A 24,294-nucleotide genomic window follows, 5' to 3' on the forward strand; every position below is an offset into this window, starting at 1 on the left:
CATTACCAAGAAGGCTTCCTTGCCACTCACAGCGGACAGCAGAGGCTTTTTCTGGTCGGACCAATAGTTTAGATTTGATCTGTCTTGAGAATGCAACACTCGATCGACTTCCCAGCAGCAGAGCGCAAAGTTGAGGGAGAGAAAAAGAGCGTGTGTGTGTGTGTGTGTGTGTGTGTGTGTATGTGTGTGTGTGTGTGTGTGTCTGTGTGTGTTTGTGCGCGCGCGCGCGAGTATCTTGATCAGTGGGGTTGGGGCGGGCAGTAAATAAAGGGTGGGGCCAGCGAGGGGAGGAGGAAAGCAAAGATTGAGAGAAGCCAGAACGTGGTTCCCTCCCGGTTAACCTGCTGGAGCTCATCAGGCTTGCTCAGAGCCCCTGCACCAACTCACCCTGTACCCTCTCTCCTTCTTCGTTAGTCTTCTTTCCCCCTTTCCCCTCCTCTGTCTGCACCTACCCCCCCACTTTTGCATCTGACCAAAGGACGAATGAGGGAGACCTTCCTGCAGATCGGGGCAGCAACTTTCCTCAGCTGGTCTCTGGGCTCCGAGAGCCAGAGAGCGCTGATCCTCCGCGGTCTGCAGCCCATGGAAGAGGAGGAGGAGGAGCCGTGATGGGCTAGCGACAGCACTGAGGAGCCCCGAGCGAGCTCAGCCTTGCCAGCCAGCTCCGCGGTCCCACGCGGGTTCCCTCGAGCTCGCTCTGTGGGGAGCGCGCAGCGTGCTTGGAACCGGAGCATCCAGAGAGGATGAGGCGGGGACCCGGCCCAAGTTGGGTGCATCTCTCGGGCGTCCGGCAGCGGCTGTATCTCGGCATGAATTAAGAAGCTAGGAAGATGGAGCACGGCACACTCCTCGCCCAGCCCGGGCTCTGGACCAGGGACACCAGCTGGGCACTCCTCTATTTCCTCTGCTATATCCTCCCTCAGACCGCCCCGCAAGTACTCAGGATCGGTGAGTGAGCCCCAGGCTGCCTGCTCGGGAGACGTGGTCGCTCGCCGCACCAACGCGGGTGGAGCGGGTCCCGGGCCAGGCAGCGCGCGGCGGCGCAGGAGCCAGAGCTGGGGAAGGTGGAGGTCAGTGCGCATGGGAGGCCACACAAAAAAGGGGGAGCCGCGTCACTGCTTTCCTCCTGGAAGGTGCCGGGCTTCCCCAGGAGGTACAGTTGGCGGGTTTTTCAATCTGGGCTCCAGGAACGCGGGCTAGAGTGCGGGAATCCAGGTTTGCAGGGACCGGCACCCCTACTCTGGGCAAGGGATCGCGCGCCGCTGCAGCCACTTGAGTTGGGCGCAGAAATGAGCTCTCCCAGCCTCCTGGGTGGGCGTCTGGCAGTCCAGATCCGCAGTCCCGGTGCCTGGCAACCTGGGCTCTGGGCACTGGCAAGTATGCACGAATCTCAAGAATAGAATACAGGGACCACTAGGGATGTGGGAATATCCTAGAGCCTGTTACCCCAGAGCCTCCAAGTTTTTATGCTTAAGTTGGATTCTTCCACATGGAGTCTGCCAACTCTGACGGGTTCCACTAGATTGGGGCAGAGTTCAGATCTGACTTCGAGCTGAAGATTCGAAGAGTGAGAAGGACGGTCAGTTAGCAACATCAGCAGACACTTAAGTTTCCCACTTGCTCCCTAATTTGCCCGCTTGCCTGCCACTGAGCAAGATCCAGTTCCCAGTCCAGGTAGCTTCCTAGGAGACTCAGGGCTCTGATCTCGAATGAGATAAAAAGACACCGGAAGGCTGAATGTGGGCAGCCCAAAGATGACAAAAGACAAGGACAGTGGAAGGGGCGTGGACTTACAGCCATAAGTGTACAGCACCCACCACCAAGGTTTGGTCTGTGGCTGCACAGGGCATTTTCTGAGCTTTGAGGGTTGACACAGCTCTTCGCCTTTCAAACTAAACCCAGTTATTGTTCTCTTAATCTCATTTGCCCTCCTCCTTTCCCAACCCATCGGGCTTCTTAGAGACACAGTCACAGAGGGAGCCACAGGTGAAGTTGTGACATCACATGGGTCTCTTAGCTTCTCCCATCTTCCACTTTCAACCCCAAGAGTGAAGCCCTGATCTCTGAGGACTTCTACCTCCCCCTTTCCAGGAACTAACAGAATATGCCAGGAGCAGTGCCAGGCACTAGCATAGTGACGTTTCCTGAGCAGTTGAAATTGCTCAGTTACTTTACTAGCTCTGACCTACAATTAGCCCCTTTACAAAAATTCAGAACATAGTGGATTTTATTTTTTAATCACTGAACATGCCCACTAAAAGAAAAATAGAAATGTGCTACTTTGAGCTGCAGATCTCAAATACTAACTTTAACTACACACATGTTTTTTCTAGACTATAGGTAATTTTAATGTGCATTGTATTGGATAGTTTAGAGTCTTTGCTAAAATAGTTTCAAAGTATTTATTTTTTTAAAAAAACCTACTACTATACATAACTGAAATATCCTTTATCTGAGATAAGTTCTAGGTTTAACATCCTGGGTTTTTGGGAATGCAATAAACTCTACTTACCCTGGTCAAAAAAAAAAAAATATTCTGAACAATACAAAGTAAGTAATGAGTGTGTGTGTTATAATTTCCAATACTTATTAACTTAATTGGGGTTTTGCTTGTGTCTTTTACCTTTTGAAAGAGACAAATCTAGGGATGCTAGAAATGGCTGTGCTAGCCAATGTTCCTCATCCCTGTATAACAAATATGAGGTAGCATTTTCCTTTCCTGTATCCCCACATCTAAAGGAACTCAGGAGCAGAAGGCAAAAGGATGCTTTAAGATATATTTGTTCACAGATCTGAGTATCTTTCTAAGCTCCAAGCAATCACAATCATCTATGTAAAAGTAGTTTTCAAAGTGAAAACAACCGACATGATTCACTGACCTTACAAATACATGCCACAAGATAATGAGGTTTTCTTTTTTCTAAATGGGAGCCAAAATGCATAAAATAAAATGGCATGGCATGACCTGGTGTTGTTTATGTGCAGTACAAATGTGTTACTTCTTCTGGCCTGGAGTGTTCTGTGGCTGACATGAGCACTGTTGCCCCGTATGCACCTAAGGACCAATGCATGCTTTTAAATGAGCAATTTAGCACTGTGGAAACCAGATTTACCTCAGAGGAAACCTGTTTCTCTACAGTGACTTTCTTGTGTCAGTCAAGTGCAATATTGAATGCAAAAAATTAACAAAAAGGGGTTGGGGACTAAGCCAAAGTTTATGTATGTGTATGAGTGTGTGTAAGGAAAAAGAAAGGAGAGTTGTATTCTTTATTATATCCTGTCCCATCCTTCTTTCCAACAAACCATCACCCATCCAAGCAACCGACCAATCAACTAAACAATCAACCAACCAACAAAAAGATCTCTAGATTATTAACTGGCATGTTTTTTAGTGACTTAAAATATTCAAAGTAAAGTATAGCAAAATCGCTAGGCACTTAGTACTGTGTCCTCATATAGAGAAGGCACTCAAATGCTTGAATGAATTAATTACTGGTCTACTTTTCTTGTCAAAGTGTCTGCTTAAGCTTCAGCTTTGGAGAAAAGGATAAAAGCTAAGATAAAATTCATGCATACTGAATATTTGAGAGGGTATTGGGTTCACATAGACGCATGATTTGAGCATACACTGTGAATGTCTGTTGGAAAGTTTATAATCTTATGCAACAGTTAAGAGACAGAGAAGGTCGGTAGGATAGTGGTGCCCTTAACATTATTACTGCACTCAAGAAGTTTCCCAGCAGCTTGCATAGAAGAGAAATATAGCTGGTTGCTGGGAATTGCGTGGAGCTGCTGGAGTCATTCCTGCCTCTCTCTATACACCAGTGTATATCAACAACCAGTTAGTTGACATATGCAATTAGTTGGTCTGTGAGCTTCACAATCACAAATATCTTCCTTAATTGGGTAGCTGACTTATAATTAATGGTTAGAACAGGATCTAGGTAACCTTAGTAGATGTGGCCCACCACCATTAATTAAAAAAAAAATTCCAAGTGCATATGCGATTTTAGGACAGATGTGTAATATTTATAATAAGGATTGCAGAAAGATAGTTAGATAATATATTTGTGTGCATCATCTCAACACATACAATTATAGAGGTCATGGTAAAAATAGGATTAAGAATTGAGTAGTGGGCAGCCAGGCTTTCTGAAGCATGTTTTGGTGTCAGAAAGCATAGGTTTGATTCCCACCTCCATAATTTACTAGATACATCGACGAGTGAGTGTGGGTTATTTAGTCTTACCAGGCCATTGCTGTTGCATCTGATAAATTGAATTAAAACTACTGCAAACCTCACAGTTTCATTGGCAAGAGCTCAATATGAAAGGGCTTTGAGTAATATCTGGATACATTTGTTGTATTATTATTATTGTTATGTTGTTTTTACTACCTTTTTTATTATTTACATTTTCTTCCTAAACAGGGACTTAACAGTTGATTGGTGTATCTTTATAAGACCTTTAATATCTTTGAGCCTAAATCTCTTCATCTGTGAACTAGCAGTAATGATATCAGCCTTTCCTGTTTCACAAGGGAAGATGAAATACACTAATTTCTGTAATTTGCCAAAAAACCACCAAATAAATACGGTACTATTATGTAGTTAAGTACATCACATAAATAGAAATATTATGGAGATTTATATGAATAGTGTGGAAATCTATAGTGACAATATCATTGTTCACATGCTTTTATTTCCTTGAGAGAGGTCCAAATTTATTTTATGTCAATCATTACCTTGGCTGTAGCATCATTTTTGGATATTTTAACCCAAAGATCCCCAAAGTTCCAAGTAATGTTTTCAGTTGTTCATATTTTCACATAAGTGTGTACAGACCCATGACTTTATTTTTAGGCACTTAGTTTTTTCATCATTTTAATATTCATTCTTCATTCAACAAATATTATTTGAGTTCTTACTTCCCTAGCATGAGCCAGACACACTTACAAAATTGCAGGATGTACAACAGTGAATAAAATGGACAGCATCTGCCCCTTGAGGTTTGCATTCTGGCAATTGCAATCTATACTGCTGATGTTTTTCATCAGATTTTCAATGTGGACATTTAAAAATTTTTTTCAAATAGTGTTTTTGAAGAGTTTTTAGTTAATGTTCTGCCACTGATCTATTACATCAACTGCATAGTCAACTTGGAATAGGTTCTGGCTTCCAAATGCATAGAGTGTGGAGAGTGGTGCATGCTGCCAAACCTGGAAGAAACTCAGAAACTCAGAGGAGAGTTGCCTGTGTTTAGGAAGACCTCTTTGGCTGGAGGTAGAGTCACTGAGAGAAGCACCTGTGTCTTCAAAATCATGTTGGTCCTAACATGAACTTGAAAACTCCAATGGGCGCTGGAAAAGTCTAAAGAGAAGGTATCCGATAGTGTGATATAAAAGGGAGTGCCTGACTAATATTAACATGTTTCTGAGAATGAGCAGATCTTTTCCCTTAACAATTTTACCTGTGTCATTCATCTTTTCATTTAATATTGATTTTATGGGCCTAATGTTAACATTACATAGACCTCAACTTCAGCTACTTTTCTTGTAAGGTTTGTGATCTCTGGTTTTCATTGAGATAGTGACTTTGCATAAGTTCAGTTATTACTGGTAGAAACACTAGAAATTGAAACTAGCTATTCTGGTCTCAGGTTTTGAGCTCCTTGCATTAAATTATGCCATATTGTGTATGGACTTACGTATGCCAAGTACACACAGCATAAGTGTGTGTTCAAACAATAAATAACACTTACTTTAAGTAATTTAGTTACCCGGAATAACTAAAAGCAAGAGTTCATTTCTCTTATATTTGATTTCAGCTTAGTATACACCATATTGGTCCTAACATGAACTTGAAGGCACTGGAAAAATCTAGAGAGAAAGTATCTGACAGTGTTACGTAAAAGGGAGTGCCTGACTAATGTTAACATGTTTCTGCAAATGAGCAGATCTTTCCCCTTTCACTGTGTGTACTAAGTGGAAATCAAATATAAGAAATCACCTGTTGCTCTTGGTTATCCAGGGTAACTAAATTACTTAAAAGTGAGTGTGATTTATATGTGAGGCAACTAGCAAAGAGAAAAACTGATATTATCAGTGGACTCTCCAGAATTTGTCTTTTGAAAGGGTTCAAAGAATGCAATCAAGTTGGAGAGGAAGCCTCACTACTTACCCGTGCCTAGCAAACACACTGTTTGTTGTTAGAGTGTGCAATTAACTGGGATGGGTTAAGGGGAAGGATTGATGGAGATGGTGGTGGTGGGAATCTCGCAATCCTCTTTTGTTGTTTCACTGACAATTATCCATATAACATAGGAAATATCATTTATATTCTAAAAATTTCCAAAAGCTGTTTAGACTAGAGGAAAGAGTAGTGATCTCAATTCTGTTTTGTTTTTTCACTGATAATTATCCATATGTCATAGGATATATTATTTATGTTCTAAAATTTTCCAAAAGCTATTTAGACTAGAACAAAGAGTAATGGAGGACTTCAGGGAGAAGGGGATTCATATTTCCAGCTGCCTTTTTCTAATTGACTGAAACCGAGAAGATTATTTGTTACCTTCCGTTTTGTTATCTATAGAAGAGAAAATAATAATAACAAATTTATAGTTTATTATAAGGATGAAATATATCATATGTAAAATGCATGGCATACCTTCGATCTTGAGGAAGATAACTCTGTCCCTCTCTTTCTGTCTGTTAATGAACAGGGTGAGAGTTTTGTGCTCCACAATTACCTGTTTGAACAAGCAAGCATGGGGAAATGTTCTTACTTGGAGATGCATGAGGCACATTTGTATAGTAAAGGCTTTTTGAAATTCTGCAGCAAAGCAAACAGACACTCTGTTTCTTTTGTTTAACCCAGTGTCTTTCACATTTTAATTATTGGAAGACCCTTATTTGAATCGTAGCTATTAATGTCCCACTCAACTCATGCTCCCCAGTGCACACTTGAGGAGACATGGGCCGGTAAAACCACTGCAATTTCAGCACACACATCCAAAGTCACATGGCCATACATTCTGCAGCTGCTTCATTCTAAGCCAGAGTCTGCCATTCCCAATTTCAGAACATTTTCTTAAAGGTTTAAGGATTAAGATTACCATGACACACGGTTACCTATGTAAAAACCTGCACATACTGCCCAGGTACCCGGAACTTAAAATAAAAATACAAATTAATAAAAAAAACCACATAGTATGGTGCCAGATATTTTGCATGCTTAATAAATATTTTTTCTTTAAAAAAGTATACTTAGATGTTTAATACTTATTGCCCTCTTTTATTTAGAAAATATTCTTAAAACCACATAATCTATTCTAAAGGTTTACCATTTTATTAGCATAAAATTTGATCTGGGGCCATTTTCCTTTTCTTTTTCTCGTTTTTTTTTTTTTCCCACTAGACTTGCTTTTTAACATTGTTTTAAATTGAAAATTCATATTAGACTTATAATATCTTTTCTAGGAATGTAATTTGTGGTAAATTAAAGGTCTATATTTAAAATTTAAGCTATTTTTTGTTTTAAAATGCTTATCTGATTTTTTAAATGACAAATTTTCATGGCAACACAAAAGCATTCAAATTAAAAGGAATGTATTCCAACTAAATCAACTGTATTAATCTCTTATCTTGATTTACTACTGAGATCAGGTTGTTGTATCAAATTGGAAACTCCCTACTTATTATACAGCCCTGTCACTATTTTTCCAATTACTTTATTTAAAATAATTAAATTAATTGTTTAAAATAATAAAGTAATTAGAAAGATAGTTAATCTTGGGAGGAAAATTTTTAAAAAGGAAAGAAGTAAAAATATTTAATTTATAATCTCAGTTATGAACTACTGAAAACATTAAACTCTTTAGAATAACTTTCCCAGGTTACTTGGACAATATTTTACTTTTTTCTTATTAAAAACTTGGGAATTTTCTAAAGTACATAATGAAATCTAAGGTAAGATTAGTCACAAATTGAAATTAACAAGCAATGATATTGACTAAATAATAAGCAAACTACTGGCCACAAACTAATCTCATAGAAACACCTTCCACAGCTTGAAAAGATTTTCTTTTAGCTTTTAAAAATATTATGTGACACATTCGTCAAGTAGAGCAGTTAAATTTGAAAGATTAGGTCATGTTGTATCTTTTGATTAGTTGCTAGTTTACTACTATCCTGGCAAAGCAAAAATACAAAATAAAGCAACCATACAACAGCCTTATTATTGAAAATCTGTACTTATTAATGTTTCAAGAGAAGTGTGATAATGCAGATTTTTATATCAGAATTATGCCTGTGTGTTTTCATTTAACAAAAATCCAATGGTTAATTGTTATTATTACCATCAGTTGTCATCAATTTGGAGACTAACAGTTCACTACAACTTACTATTTCCCTTTAAAAATTCAAAAAAGTATTAAAACGTATAATTTTTTACATTAAACGAGTCAAAGAGCACAGACGATCTTAAGGCAAAACACCTATTTTATCTAACGATTGATTAAAACTCAACCTATATATGGGTTGGTATACACACACATGTATTTCCTTGCTCTGTCTGCTGAGAGGGCTTAGGAACAATGATACCCCAGTAACCATGAGCACTCCTGGCACCTAGGGCTCCTCAGAAAAAAAAAAATATTATTCTGGTACTGGGAAGGGAGATACATAAGATGATTCCGGAGGATCTTATAGTGCCGAAAAGTAAAGAAATGCTCCCATGAGTGCATACTGATATAGATAAATGATGAAATAAATAAGCAGGGAGAATAGGCAAATCTGCTCAGCAGAAGAGCCAGGGATCCAGGTTAGCATCAGCAGTGGTAGGTTATGCTGCTAGTATTCACGTTTGATAACAGGTGATGCAAATGGTATGTTACCTATCTGGTCTTCCTCCCCAAAGCCTAGAGCCCTACTCTAATAATGAGAAAACATCGGACAAATTCCAGCAGAGTAGCATTCTGCAAAATAGCTGACCAATATTGACCAAAACCACCAAAGTCATGAAAAACAAGGAAAATCTGAAAAACTGTCACAACCAAGAGAAGCCTAAGAAGCTTAGTGAGAAAAATGTAATGTGCTATCCTGAATGCAATCCCGGAACAGCAACAACAAAATGACATTAGGTAAAAACCAAGGACTCTGAATATAGATTGACTTTACTTAATAATAATTTATTTATTTATTTATTTTTTTTTTTTTGAGACGGAGTCTCGCTCTGTCGCCCAGGCTGGAGTGCAGTGGCGCAATCTCGGCTCACTGCAAGCTCCGCCTCCCGGGTTCACGCCATTCTCCTGCCTCAGCCTCTCCGAGTAGCTGGGACTACAGGCGCCCACCACCACGCCTGGCTAATTTTTGTTTTTGGTATTTTTAGTAGAGACGGGGTTTCACCGTGGTCTCGATCTCCTGACCTTGTGATCCGCCCGCCTCGGCCTCCCAAAGTGCTGGGATTACAAGCGTGAGCCACCGCGCCCGGCCTTAATAATAATTTATTAATACTGGTTTATTAATTTTAACGCTGTACCATACTAACGTAATAATATCAGGAGAAAGAAGATGTGGAGTACATGTGAACTTGGTACTGTATTCTCAGTTTTTCTGTAAACCTAAAGCTGTGCTAAGAAATAAAATCTATATTTTAAAAAGATTCAACCCATATCAAGGTTTCTTCTGTTACTGTTTCTACCTACTCTGCAGTACATAAAGATCTGCAACTGTATCAAGGGAAATAAAAAGGAAAAAGTCTTGTTCATTCCATACAATATGCTACATGCAGGGTTTTCTAAGAGTGTCCTTAAAGACAACAATATTTAATGTTGAAAAAATCATTGAAGAAATAAGCTTTATATAACAATTGCTAATCTGATGGTCATACGTCTTCTTTAGAATTCTGCAGTGAGTTTGTAGAAAGTCAGATATTAGCTGTTTCTATCCATTAGCATCTTGGTCTTCAACTATTATACTTTTTGTACTTAAATATAATTTACTGTTGAATATTGATGCAAGCATTGTAACATTCTGTTAGATGCTTTAAGTGCTAATGTCTTTAAATGAAAAGTCACAGGAAACTATTTGCACAGATTACTTTTCTTAGCAAAATTGTCTAAATATGCCTTTAAAAATCAATACTTAATTCCCAGAGTGGGGAAAAAAACACTTCATAATGCAGATTGGGGAAAGGATGGTAAAAATCAAGTGTTCTTACTTTCTTTCATTGTGAGGACTCAATTATAACTTTTAAAGGTTTTCTTCTTTCCTAAATTTTAAACTTCTAAAATGTTGGATTACATACTTAAGTAATCCGTAAACAGATGTTGCATTCTGATGAACTGGCTATGTTTATATTGTATGAGATGTTACTGTACTTTGTCTCCTAAAAATGGATTAATCAGATAGAGCCATTCTTCAAATCTAAAGGCAATATTTGCCCTTTGAATTCTGGGTAGCGCTGTTCCTTTTGTTCTTAGGATATATTTGAACCCTAAGGCTGTTTCCATGCATGTCCACTGAGTTGGCAAGAAATTTTATAAATGATTGTGAATCATCTAAATGTTCAACAGGAGGGAATGGTTAAGAAAATAACAGTATAATGTCATCCAGGTTTATTCATGTTGCAGCACATGACAGGATTTCATTCTGTTTTGTGGCTGAATAGTATTCCATTGTGTATATTTACCACATTTTATTTATCCATTCATCCGCTGATGGACACTTAGGTTGACTCTGTATCTTGGCTACTGTGGATAATGTGGCAATGAACTGAAGTGCAGATATCTCTTCAACATGCTTATGTCAATTCCCGTGGATATATACCTAGAAGTGAGATTGCTGGATCATATGATAATTCTATTTTTAGTTTTTTAAGCAACCTACATACTGCTTTCCATGATGATTGTTCTAATTTACATTCCTGCCAACAGCATGTAAGAGTTGCCTTTTCACCACATCCTCGCCAGCATTTGTTATATTTCTTTTCTTTTTTGATAACAGCCATTCTAACCATTCTAACTGAGGTGAGGTTACTTAAGAAATAAAGCATTCATTAAATATGATCCGTAAGAAGCAATAAGCAAAAAATGCATACAAAATAATATAGACCATAGTGTATGGTTTTACATACTTTGGATTGGGAATTTATACAGTTCATTCTTGCTTATACATGATAACTTTTAGTTAGTTAATGTGGAAAAGGGAAGTTTATTGGTTTTGTTAAGATGGTAGAATTGTGGGTGAAAGTTTTCTTTCACTTTCATTCCCATTAATGTGTTTTGTCCAGTTGAACAATGATTAGTTAAGGATAATATTCTGTAGATTCTCGATTATTAAAGCAGACATGTGCCTGCAGATTGCTGTAGTGAAAAGTGCACTGGAATGAGAGTACTTCCACTTCTGGTGGTTCTTAGCTTGGCCGTGTCACATAACCTCCTAGTAAATCCAACCCTTTGTCGGAGAGTAGTGAGTGGTGAGCAAGTAATGGGTGCCTCTGCTGATCTCCATATCTGTAATCCCCTCTGCAGTATCTGCTTTATTTTATTGTCATTGGGATGAACTGATATGCTGCATGAAGATGAGCAGCTGTATTACATTTAACATTTATAGACACAGCATCCAGTGTGTGGAACTTTGTTTGTTTCCCTGTAATTAATGTTAACTGGCACATATCAAAGTGAGGACCTTGAAGTGGCCCCAGGGGGAGTTTCCTCAATTTTATTTCAAATGTAAATTATTTTGAATCTATTTTCTCCCTTCTCCCTACAGAGATAAAAGACATGAAAGGAGAGGCATTTGCTGTTATTCCTCCAGGACATCCACTGGGGTGTAGCTTGTTCCACCAGGTCCTGGGTATCAGCCTCTAATGCACTGCATTCACTGCCCAAATCCCTGACTGAGCAGCCCCATGTGGCTCACTCTGCTGCTGCTCATCCTTCAAGACTCAGCGCGTTTTCCATCTGGTCTCTCACTTAGCTGACGCTTACCCAGGGCCTCTTTGGGGTGGAATTTGTGGCTCACACAGCAGCACCCACTCCAAGTGACCTTCAAGTCCTGCTGGTTATCTCAGGCTCTTTCTGTCCAAGTACATCCTGCCTTCATCTCAGCCTTCCTGGTGGCACCTTGAATGGCCAGTTGTATACCATGGTCCTCCACTCCCAGAGACCCACCTGCCTGTGGGCACGGGTTTTCTCCAAATCTCAGGGATTTTATTGTCCTCCTACCATGACTCCAGGTTTCCCAACTCAAAGGGGAAGAAAGATGGAGCTGAGTTCTTGTATTATCACACGTCTATCTCAGCCCTCAGGTTCAAGCTGTAAATACTGCTGTGGTATTTAAAGCAATGCTTTTTAAAATTAAAGCAGCAACGAAAGAAGCAACAATAACAATAAACTTTTTAAATTTCAGTTTTCGGCTTTGCATCAGAAAGCCTAGGCCATGCATGTCCAACCCTTTGAATGTGAGGACGTTTTTGCTTATCTGTGGTAGCAGATATGAAAATTATGCCCAAACCTTTTTTCTTAGCTCATCAGCTCTCCTAAGTGTTAATGTATTTTATGTATGGCCCAAGACAATTCATCATCTTCCAGCGTGGCCCAGGGAAGCCAGAAGGTTGAACAACTGTGGCCTAGGATTTAGGAATAGTGTCTCTGTCTCTTTCTCTCTCTCTATGTCATATATATATGTATATATGTATATGTGTGTGTATATATGTATATGTGTGTGTGTGTATATATATTTTTGTTTGTTTGTTTGTTTTTGTTTTTTTTGAGACAGAGTCTTGCTCTGTTACCCAGGCTGGAGTGCAGTGGTGTGATCTTGGCTCACTGCAACCTCCACCTCCGGGTTCAAGTGATTCTCCTGCCTCAGCCTCCTCGGTAGCTGGGACTACAGGTGCGCACCACCACCCCTGGCTAATTTTTGTATTTTTAGTAGAGACGGGGTTTCACCATGTTGGCCAGGGTGGTCTCAATCTCCTGACCTCATGATCCACCTGCCTTGGCCTCCCAAAGTGCTGGGATTACAGGTGTGAGCCACCGTGCCCAACCCATATTTTATATATTTATATAAATAATATATAATATAATAAGTGTGTATATGGTTGCATTTATTACAGATTATTTCCATTAGTATATATAAGCATTGCATATACATATTATTAAGCATATTTATTGCATATATTATACACACTACAGCCCAAAATACTGAATATATGACATATACTACATAGTATACATAAATTCATATATAACTATATACAAATACACATGTAGTTGTGTATTATTTATTATAATTATGCTTTAGTTTATGTATTACATATATATCATTACATATATCATTACACACATTACAATATATACTACATATCATATATAATATACATGTATTCATAGATAAATTCATATTTATATAATAAGATTCCAATTTGCATTTTTCTCTGTCTTTTACCTATTCTACCTGGAGACAAATCATACATAAAGTTGTCATTGCATTTTGAATAACTAGGCAGGGCAACGTCTGTGAGTGCTGGTGGTGTGGAGCGGGGAGGCATCAGGCCCACACAGACCACGCCAATTTGTTATGCTTTTAGGATGTTCTGAGGCAACATACAACTGAGTTTGAAATATCTGTTCTGCTTCTCATGAGAATATTCCTCCTGGTCAGATTGAACAACAGGGAACACATGCTATCATCCAGGCGCCAATTAACATGGAAGGATTGACGATTCGCTACATCTGTGGGACATTTGTGAGCAAACAGACAGTATGATATGATATCACAAACCAAGTTCCTTAGGGAAGAACATAATTTCATAGAAAACACAACAAAATTGTTATAAATAATTGTCCATTATTAGCTTAGCCTAAACAGTATACTCTTCTTGGAATAATAATGATAAATAAATTGTAAAGAGAGAGAAATCAGACCCAGAAATCTATTTGAACAAGCTGTGGAAGGCACATAGACTTAAATATATATACAAAAAACTATATAAGATACATAAATAAATTAACAATAGTGTTTAAGATGAGGCAGAGGCTTTAAAGATCCAAAAGTCCAACTTTTTCATTTCCTAACTGAGAATACTAAGGTCCCAGAAGCTTAACTGAAATAAATACTCAGTAAGCACGCCACAATTCTTAACCTTCTTCTCAGTGCTGTTTTCTTGCAACTTTGTTTTTCTCATACAACTAATTTGAAAGGTATTAAATATCTATATTTGAATGAATGAGAAATAGTAATCAACTAACAAAATTCATAAAAGCTTTAAAATACAAAAAGCACTGGACTAATCAGTGTGGTTTCTTTAAATCAGGGTGCCCATTGTTGAGAATTTTGAGATGTGTCTTAAATGAGAGAGTGCACATGTGAAACAGAGGTGAGGCTAGAGGGATTATTATTGTAAGTACTCAAATCTAGGGAAATTTTAACATCCAGGGAAAGTATCGATAAAGAAATCTTAACAGAAATATGTTAAACTATACATATCGTGCAGGGCTTTTTTTTTTTAGCTTTTTATTATCTAGGTATTTCTGATTAACTTATCCTACAGTTACTCGAGTGAGCAGAAATGTCTTCATCTCTAAAAGGACTCTTAGAAAAAAATAAAGTTAGCATTTACAAACGAGTGGTATACAGCATAACAATTTAGAATAATTAGAGTCTATGGCCATTACAATTTGTATTATCCTAGTTTAACTGGAAATATTTAAGTGAGTGTTATACTTTGGTTAGGCTAAGTACATGTGCATACAAGGGAAGAAGACTAAAGAGTGGTATCTGTCACTCACTTTTTGAGAACGTCATAAAAAAATCAGGAAGGCAGCCCACCATTTGGGACTTTGAGATTCATAGTCTCACTCCTATATCAGGTGCAAAAAGTGAGGTGGAATGTATTATTGATATGCTACTTAAAAAGACAAAATCAGTGAACAATTCCTGGAGAGCATGCTAAGTTTGCTGTACTATTCCTGAAGGCTGACCTGCCTTTTGTTTCATGTGAAGTAATCCTTCAAATCAACTTCAGGGTTTTGCAAAGTAACATTTGACCTTTTCTTCTCCCTTCAGACTATGAAGTTTTAATTTATGTATTCACACCCTCTCTGCCATTTACTATTCATTTATTCATTCTTATATTTATAGCTCGTCTTATTCTAAAAATATTTTAAAGGCTTATAAAAATACATATATTATAATCTGATAAAATACATTAATGAGGATGAAGGTGAAGGTGAAGCAAGATTAAGGCAGGGGCATTTCCCTGAAAAGATGCCAAAAGTGGACGAGAAAATTGTATCTGCAGCTGAATTGAGAAGGGAAACAGAACAAACCTCAGAGTTGGGAGGGTCTGGTTGCTTAAACAAATTATAGGTTTTTCAGGTTAAAAACCATGCAAGAAATTTATCCTGTGATCTTGATAAGGGGAAACAATGTGATGTTATAGATAGCATACCTACAATCAAATCAGTAGTGTGTTTCATATATTTGTTTCTTATGAAGTGCTCAATACAACTCTATGACAAGGCATCACATAGTAATAAGAACACTTCTACAAAAGATCTTGGTATGGAACTGTCAAATAGCTTGGTTTGATCTAGACTTCAATTTATAGTGTCTAGGGAAATGGATGGCTTGCACGTCACCTCATCATCATTCGTAATGATTGCTCCTTGAGTCTGAGCTTTTTCTGAAGGAGGGCAGCAGAAAGTTAGAGGGAAGGGGGGCTGTGATTAAATGTGCATTTCTGCTTAGAGCCAGATCAATAAACATTAGAAGGTAAGAATGAGGTCCTTCTATGAAATTAAGAAACCCAAATAAGGTACCTTGTTAAATAGAAGACCACCTCACCTCTAAGAGGATGAGACACCTGGAAGCAGAGCAAACGTTTTACTCAGAAAATTCCTGCAAATAGTTTTAAATAATGATGAGTCACTAAAAGGTGAAATAAACAAAAAAGGTCGGGGGAGAATAAAATTTTTTGAGACATTAAGATTAAATACCATGTCTTTCAGGTAAATGCTAAGATAGGTAGGTTGGGAATTGCACATTGACTCACATTGCTCATATAGGAGCATCTGTAAACCAATAGCGTGTTCAGTACAGTCTACCCACCATGGTGATTGGGTCTCAGAGCAGTTGTTCTTAGCCTTTCTTACAGTAACCATAGAATAAAGCTCGTCATGAGCTCAATGCTTCATAACTACATATATATCTGTTCTTCACTTCCTCACAACCCCTCTTCCATCTAACCTTCTTTTTCTTTTCTTTTTTTTTTTTTTTTTTTTTTTTGAGACAGTCTCACTGTGTTGCCCAGGCTGGAGTGCAGTGACATGATCTCGGTTCACTGCAACATCCACCTCCGGGGTTCAAGGAATTCTCTGCCTCAGTCTCCCGAGTAGCTGGGATTACAGGCGCCCACCACCACGCCTGGCTAATTTTTGTATTTTTAGTAGAGATGGGGTTTCACCACATTGACCAGGCTGGTCTTGAACTCCTGACTTCGTGATCCACTCATCTCGGCCTCCCAAAGTGCTGGGATTATAGGCGTGAGCCACCGCGCCCGGCCTTAACTTTCTTTCATATATGTATATATATCTCCCCACTGTTCAGATAATAATTTCCAATTTTTTGTACTCTTGTTTTCCTAAGATTTTGTATTTGGTACTTGCTTAACTATGTTTTTGTTGTTTTGTTTGTTATTAGAGTCTACTTTGCATATCTTGGTCTGGTCAGTAATAAAGCTTAAATCTTTTCTATCCCCTCTGAATCTTTCAGATACTCCTCTGTAATCCTAATCATCTCCTCTTAGAAAAGCCTGTTTTATCTAACAGGACTGTTGATTATATAAGGCTGAAGGGAAATAACTAAATGTTGTTGGTCAGTCTGTGTTCTGAACATCAAATTTGCCCACCTTTCTTTAGACTCCATATTTTAGAGTACTACCATGGGCTTAAGATGTAAGAACCAGCAAACAAAACCTGAAACGTTGGCGTGTTTGGTTTAAGGTTTTGATCTTTGAGATTCCTGAAAAGACGACTTTAACTTTTGTTCAATTTCTTGCCTTTTTTTCTGAGAGAAAGGAAACACTCATTGTAACTCCATGGTATATTTCATTTCCAAACTCACACTTCTCTATTTTGAGTTCAAATTAAAGACTCCTGTCACATCTGTAAAATGCCAAGCTGAGCTACAAATTGAGTTAATGATAGCTTCCTTCTATTTCATGTTTTTTATTACAATGTTTTACTAGCTTTCTCTAGCTTTCTCTCTTTCAAACATTAATATGAATGTGGTACATTAGATACTATGCAGAAGTACAAATTCTCCTTTATAGCTGCCTGAGAAAAGCTTGCAACTGACATTTCGACTGAAAAGTAATATGCAGAAGAGAAAAAAGAACTTCTCTAGGGCCTTTTGAAGGAGGACAGTATCACCCTACAAGTCAATATGTGACCATCCAAATTAGCATTATATTTCATAAATCTATCTACAGCATAATTCATACTCAGTCAAAAGGAAACACAGCAAAATTCCCTGTGGAAAGACTCATTTTTGCATAGCACATACACATATATATAAATACACACACAGCATAGAATTGTGTAAATTAGTACACAAGTCCTTTCAGGTCAAATAAAAAGAAAGAAACAGGGTGATTGCTTTCTAGCTAGTGTAGACTTGAGAAAACCATTTTATGTTCTGCAGTCTGGTCTTATGCACCACTCATATCTGAGATTCTTCCTGAGGAAATAAAACAGGTTCTGCAATTCTCTCTGCATCTTATCCCAAAAGTCTGCTCAAAAAGGTGCCTTATTTAGAAGCATACAAATGCATGACCCAATAAAGAAAATGAAGTGTAAAAGGGCCGAGGAATACAACAGCACAAGTTATAAGTTTGAACTTTAGTCATTTTTAAGCGAAGTAACTGTTTTCACTTATTTTTAAATGATCATTTAAGTAAGTATACTTTATGGCATACAAGAATTAAGAAAATTAGTTGAAAGTAAAGAAAAATGAAAAGTTCATTTAGGTTGCTTCTAATATATATCATAATTTTTTTTCTAAGATTGCTTCTTTCTGAGATTGTAGTGTCCATGCAATGCTGTTAAATAATAAATCATTTATTTTTAATGACAAAGTATATGTACATTTAATTATTAAAAGCTATGGAGAATAGAAAGGTATGCAGTTTTAAGATAATTATAAAATCAGTTTTCTTCTACCCACAGAAATTATTTTTTAACAGTGTTTGGCATTTATTGAAGAAATAAACAAATATATAGAAAACTTATTTTAAAAATAAAGATGTTAATGTTTTATTGATTTACTTAAAAATTCAGATATTCTTTATTGGACATAAGTCATTTATTTGATACACAGGTTTATATACCATATCTTCACTGTTACTCCAAAGTAGAAAGTAGTTATATCTAATATAACCATTTTATTGATGTAGAAATTGAAGTCAGAGTTTATGAACAAAATCAAATTAATAGTGATCTTGCATATAACCCAAGAGTGGAAAAAGGCATCTTGTGAACACATTGTCCAACTTAGTAGCCTGCATAATCTAGATTGGGATAATTGCTAATCCTTTCTTTCATCTACCTTTATTTACAAAACAATAGTATCACCCAGAAGGACTACTTTAGGATGCTATCAAAAGCAAAGGTAAATCTACTTACCTGCAAAATTATTCTTAGATTATCTTAAAGTAATGAGCACCTAGTACCTGAGGAAATACAAGAAGTGTATTGTCAATGGTAATTTTTAAACCAAAATTTTCAATTTACTACAACTAAATTTCCTCTAGAACGTTGTCCAATTCTGTCAAGCTTTTAGCGTACATTAATTTGTATAGCAATATTAAAGTGAGCTTATGTGCAGAGAAACAAAACCAAATTCAAAAGACTTAATTAAAAACGAAGGGAACCTGAGTGAAATTTTGGATGTTAGAAGTCTGGCCTATATTTTTATTTATGTATTTGATTTATGAAAACTCAACTTTTTCTTGAAACTTTTACTTGAAAACCAAATTCAAAAGACTTAATTAAAAATGAAGAGAACCTGAGTGAAATTCTAGATGTTGTAAGTCTGGCATTTTTTTTGTTTATTTATTTGATTTATGAAAACTCAACTTTTACTAGGCAATGATTACAGATTAAGATACTTTTTAAACCATGAGTAAAACCATTAAGAATGGCAACAATTTGAATTAATAATCTTAGTGGGCCTTGCAGTGAGGACTAACATGCTGAACTGGTTGTTTTTATTGTGAAATACATTGGAAAAACCTTGCACTAGTATTTCAACAGCACCCCTTCCATTACACTTATATATTAATTTGAATCTGTCAAGGAACTCCTCTAGAACAGTTGTATGCAACTGCGAGTCATTTTTTTTTCTTCCAGGGGACATTTGGCAATGTCTGAGGACATTTCTGTTTGTTTCCACTGTGGGAGTGGTGGAAGCTGCTACTGGCATCTAGTGGTTAGAGGTCAGGAGTGCTACTAGACAGCATGCAATGCACAGGGTAGCCTCCACAACAGGGAACTAACCAGCCCAGAATGCCAACAGTGCTGAGGTTGAATTTTAGGTTGGAGATTATGAACACAAACCTAGTGCAGGTTTAGTGTAGATGCTTTGGAAATCCTGCTCCAGAGGAAAATAAATAAAACCATCAATCACCTATTCTCAGATGGTATGAACAGGAGCCACATACCACGTTAGAGTTTTGCCATGAATCAGGAGGACTCATGGCAAAACACTTTTGATAACACTTCCCTTGCCCAGGGTGTATGGTGCCTCTTCTGAAAACATGACCATCTGAAACACAAAACAGACACTACAGCAAGTTACAAAATCATGTGTACAAATGCACCTCACTCAATGGCTTTCCAAGCTTCATGAGTATCTGCCATAGGCAGGCCACTGGATACATATGAATGAGCAGGATAGACTGTCTGTCTTCATGGAGCTCACGCTGTAGGAGAGGCACATGGATGTGAATTAAACGACCATGCAAATAAATATTTAATTCTAAACTATGACAAATATTATTAATGAGAGGGTCATGGTTCTATGAACTCCTCTAATGGGAAAAACCGACAAGGTTAAAGAAAGTCAAAGAAACTTTTGCAGGATAAGAAGTTTGTGAGTTTATATCTGTAAAAGAAGTCATTCCTAGAAACTGACTTCAAGAAAAAGGAAAGGACTGCAACTAGGGGAACAGCATATGCAGATGTCCAAAGGTGAAAGGGCATGTGTGCTCAGTGACAATTTAGCTCTTTATTAGTACCTTTTGTTGGACTGTGTGTGTACATATAGTAGCCCTTTCTAATAATGGGAAAATGAAACTATTCCTCAAGTTAAATTTACAATGTAGAACTAGTTATTTAACCAATAGCTATCTCCCCCAAAGATAAAATTTAAAACTTCTCTTTGAAGAAATATAGAAATGAAGTAGAATGTTCTTATTATCCCCTGAGAGACTGTGAACAAAGAAGCAGAGTAGCCAATTTCTGGGGAAAAAAAAACATTTAAAATATTTCTCTTTGCCTAAATCTTCATTGATTCTGCTTCTATTCTGCCTCAAGGAGAGTCCTTGTTCCTATAATGGTTTTTCTGAACCTCTCCCCTGCTCCCATTCCTTGTCAAAGAACACAGGGAATCAAAGAATGTCAGCCAGAAATTATTCAAAACTTAATTGGTTAATTTACAAATAAAATAAATGGAGGCACAAAGAGGTCCTCACTGTTTAATATCAATTTTTAAAGTAAGTACTATCCTGAAGCATGTTGGCCCCTTAAAAGGGGCTGTTTTTAGCACATTAAACCTCTTCAAACCACTATGTAGGTTTATTCAACCTCGTGCTTTGTAAAAGTACAGAAGTCATTTAAAAATATGGTTTTAATAATGAATCAGATGGCTGTTTCTACAATTAAATCTACTCTGTGTAGCTAGATAGACAGCAAACACTCTGTTCTAGCAAACTCTTAGTTCTCCTGTAAGTCATTTAGGGAGTGCTACCTTTGCTCAGTGAAGAATTAAGACAAAGAAAGCCTTGAATATGTTTCCCATATTCCCAAGCTCAAGAAAGTATAACCCATCCTGAACAAGTTGTGTAGGTGTGTGTTTATGAACCGCCCTGAGATTCACTCTACTTACAGATTGCCGTAATACTTCTTGCAGAGAGCGCGGAATACATCCTATGTGTGCATAGCCACTAATCTGAAGTCACTCAAACCATGCTTCCTCCAGCAAGAGACACTTTCTTCAGTGACTATGATGGATATACTCTGTTTGCCCCTCCAGATCCACTCTTCACCAACCTCTTACCTCCGTGGACTTTTAGGAGTTGCATCAAAAGTTTCTCTTGCCTTCGGGCTTCATATTGCTTTTGGCCAGTGCAAGACAACATCAGATTGGAAGACAGGAACAGCTTGTGGCTTTGAATTCCTTGACTCTCTTTCTATTGATTTCATGTGAGATGTTGTGGCTGAGTTCCTCCTCCAAGGGTCTTAGCTCATTTTGGGTGCCTCTCTCCTAAAGCTGCAGATGTCTCAGTGCTTCTTCTTCTTGACCCTTTACCCCTAGGATGGATACGTTACTAGTGGCTTACAGCTGTTGCTAATTCTCGGTTATATCCCTTGCCTTCCCCTTCACCTGTTGCACACTTATCACCTTCTCCAAATACTCTTACAGTCACCTTCTATGAATATGCCATCTGCTCTCTGCCAGAATGCTGACCTAGACAGAGGCTGGATGCAATTGGGCTGAAATATCTCTTGACAAAACAATAAAGTAATAAAGATAGCATAAGTGTGCAACTTGGTACATCAGATATTTTCCACACTCATTTCAGTTAGGTTTTCTGTAATATACCATTTTAATAATGTGATATATGCATTGTTTCTGAATATTTATTTATTTGCTTTACTTATTTTTCTGTTAGTTACCAGAGCATAGTATGCTTGGTAAATAAATATTCACACACACACACACACACACACACACACACAGTTCACATTATTATGTGCTATGAAATATGCCAGAAATAGATGAGGATTGGTCGTTGCATTTAAAGATTTTCAATTTATATAAAGGAGATGTAACATATACTGGTGAATACTGAACTATTCAAGAGCCTGATTATGAACATTCTATACCTTTAAATCTCCGCTTCATATCTAAGTATGTGTAAGAACTGGGAAAATTGCACAGCCTCTCTTAGCATCAATTTTCTTGTCTGTAAAATGAGATTGGTTGGGCCGGGCGCGGTGGCTCACACTTGTAATCCCAGCACTTTGGGAGGCCGAGGCGGGCGGATCACGAGGTCAGGAGATCGAGACCACGGTGAAACCCTGTCTCTACTAAAAATACAAAAAATTAGCCGGGCGTAGTGGCGGGCGCCTGTAGTCCCAGCTACTCGGAGAGGCTGAGGCAGGAGAATGGCATGAACCCGGGAGGCGGAGCTTGCAGTGAGCCGAGATTGCGCCACTGCACTCCAGCCTGGGTGACAGAGCGAGACTCCGTCTCAAAAAAAAAAAAAAAAAAAAAAAAAAAAAATGAGATTGGTTATGTCTACTTCACTGGGCTTTTGAAAAGAGATTAGTTGAGTTTGTATATGAAAAGCGATTAGTACAGTGCTTGGGAATGTGGTTAATACGTAAGAAAAGTTAACTGCCATTATTAATGTTATCATTACTTCATTTACATGTAATTATTTGAGATTCATAAATAAATTTGGATTTGTAAAATTTTCTTAGTAATTCTAAGTAGTAACTCCTGTCAACATTGTGCCCATTTTTGAGTTGAGAGAATTTAGGGGAGAGAATAAATTATATAACCATGTTCACATATCGAGTTTGAGACTAAACCAAGATCATGGAATTTTTTGGACAATTTTTATCCTAAAATATAATAATGACTCCAAAAAAAGTCACAAAGTATATTACAGGTTATACAAATTCTTAGGAAGTTATGCATTTATAGGGCTGAGATATCTGAATTTCTGCACTCAGGAAGAAAATATAAAACGTTGAAATGGTTTCATTAAATCAACCTTGTGGCAACAAGTTTATAGAAAACTCTTGCTATACACAATAAAGTCACGCCTAAAAATGTGAGTGTACAACAAGAAAGACATGGTTCATTCGAAACAGGTATTAAACTCATATCAGAGAGATTCTACTGGTTAAGTTATATACTATAAGTTCATTCTTTATGCTTTTTATAAACTAAAGAGGTTCTCCACAGTGCAAAAATGTGAATCCCATTTTAGAAGGTATTTCATTTTTACAAAAGCTAACTTAGTGGGACAGTAGTTGTGAAGCCATTTGGAAATAAAATAACTTTGAATAAGGAGGTTTAATTCTAGCTATTTAGAGGTTCCACTGACATGGTGTCTTGTGATAACAGACCTCATCAGGCAAGGAATAGATGCTGCTTCCTTAATCAGTCAAGAAACTTTTATGTTGTTAATTATGTTTCAGTTTTACTCCACGTCTCACGTAAGTCATATTTTGAGGAAACACATAATGTACCTCTCTTCTGGGGAAGGCATTGGCTACTAAAGATTCTCAGAGAGGCATGTTGACCAAAGTCACCCAGAGAGAGTTAGGGAAGACACAAATCAACTCCTAGAACTATTTCAACAAAATAATCCAACATATTTTTATAAATTAACAAAATAAAGCAATTTCATTCATGGATTAGCATAAGAAATCTGAAATACATAAAATATCCGAGTTCAAATTATTAAATACTTTACTTCCATAGTTACAAGAAATAATAAAAATTGGCCAGTTGCGGTGGCTCACACCTGTAATCCCAGCACTTTGGGAGGCCGAGGTGGGCGTATCACGAGGTCAGGAGATGGAGAGTATTCTGGCTAACACGGTAAAACCCCGTCTCTACTAAAAACAACACACAAAAAAATTAGCTGGGCGTGGTGGCGGGCACCTGTGGTCCTAGCTACTCGGGAGGCTGAGGCAGGAGAATGGCATGAACCCGGGAGGCAGAGCTTGCAGTGAGCCAAGATGGCACCATTGCACCCCAGCTTGGGTGACAGAGCGAGACTCCGTCTCAAAAAAAAAAAAAAAAAAAGAGGTAATAATTTCTCTACTACATGGTTATTATAACTGGCACAATATACAGTAAGTTTATATAAAGTTTTTCCCATTATTAATTAGTTCCTAACTTCAATTACTTCTTGTAAGTACTTCAGTGATTTATTCCATCATATTAGAATTTCTTTAAAATCATATCAGCATATTCATGATTCTTGGT

The 24,294-nt window shown here is 37.7% G+C and overlaps 1 protein-coding gene across 6 annotated transcripts in view; it reads left to right on the plus strand.

The window, feature by feature from the left end:
* Positions 1 to 334: 334 nt before the first annotated feature.
* The window catches only part of GRIK1 (glutamate ionotropic receptor kainate type subunit 1), a 415,082-nt gene continuing 391,122 nt past the window's right edge, over positions 335 to 24,294 (plus strand). For all 6 annotated transcript variants that reach the window (XM_032176197.2, XM_032176199.2, XM_032176198.2 and 3 more), the window contains exon 1: positions 335 to 948. In XM_032176197.2, the coding sequence (XP_032032088.1) occupies positions 831 to 948 (118 nt within the window). In that variant the 5' untranslated portion in view covers positions 335 to 830. The remainder of the gene's footprint in view (positions 949 to 24,294) is intronic.

This window comes from Hylobates moloch, unplaced genomic scaffold, assembly GCF_009828535.3.
Source record: "Hylobates moloch isolate HMO894 unplaced genomic scaffold, HMol_V3 SCAFFOLD_14, whole genome shotgun sequence".
Classification (NCBI taxonomy): domain Eukaryota; kingdom Metazoa; phylum Chordata; class Mammalia; order Primates; family Hylobatidae; genus Hylobates; species Hylobates moloch.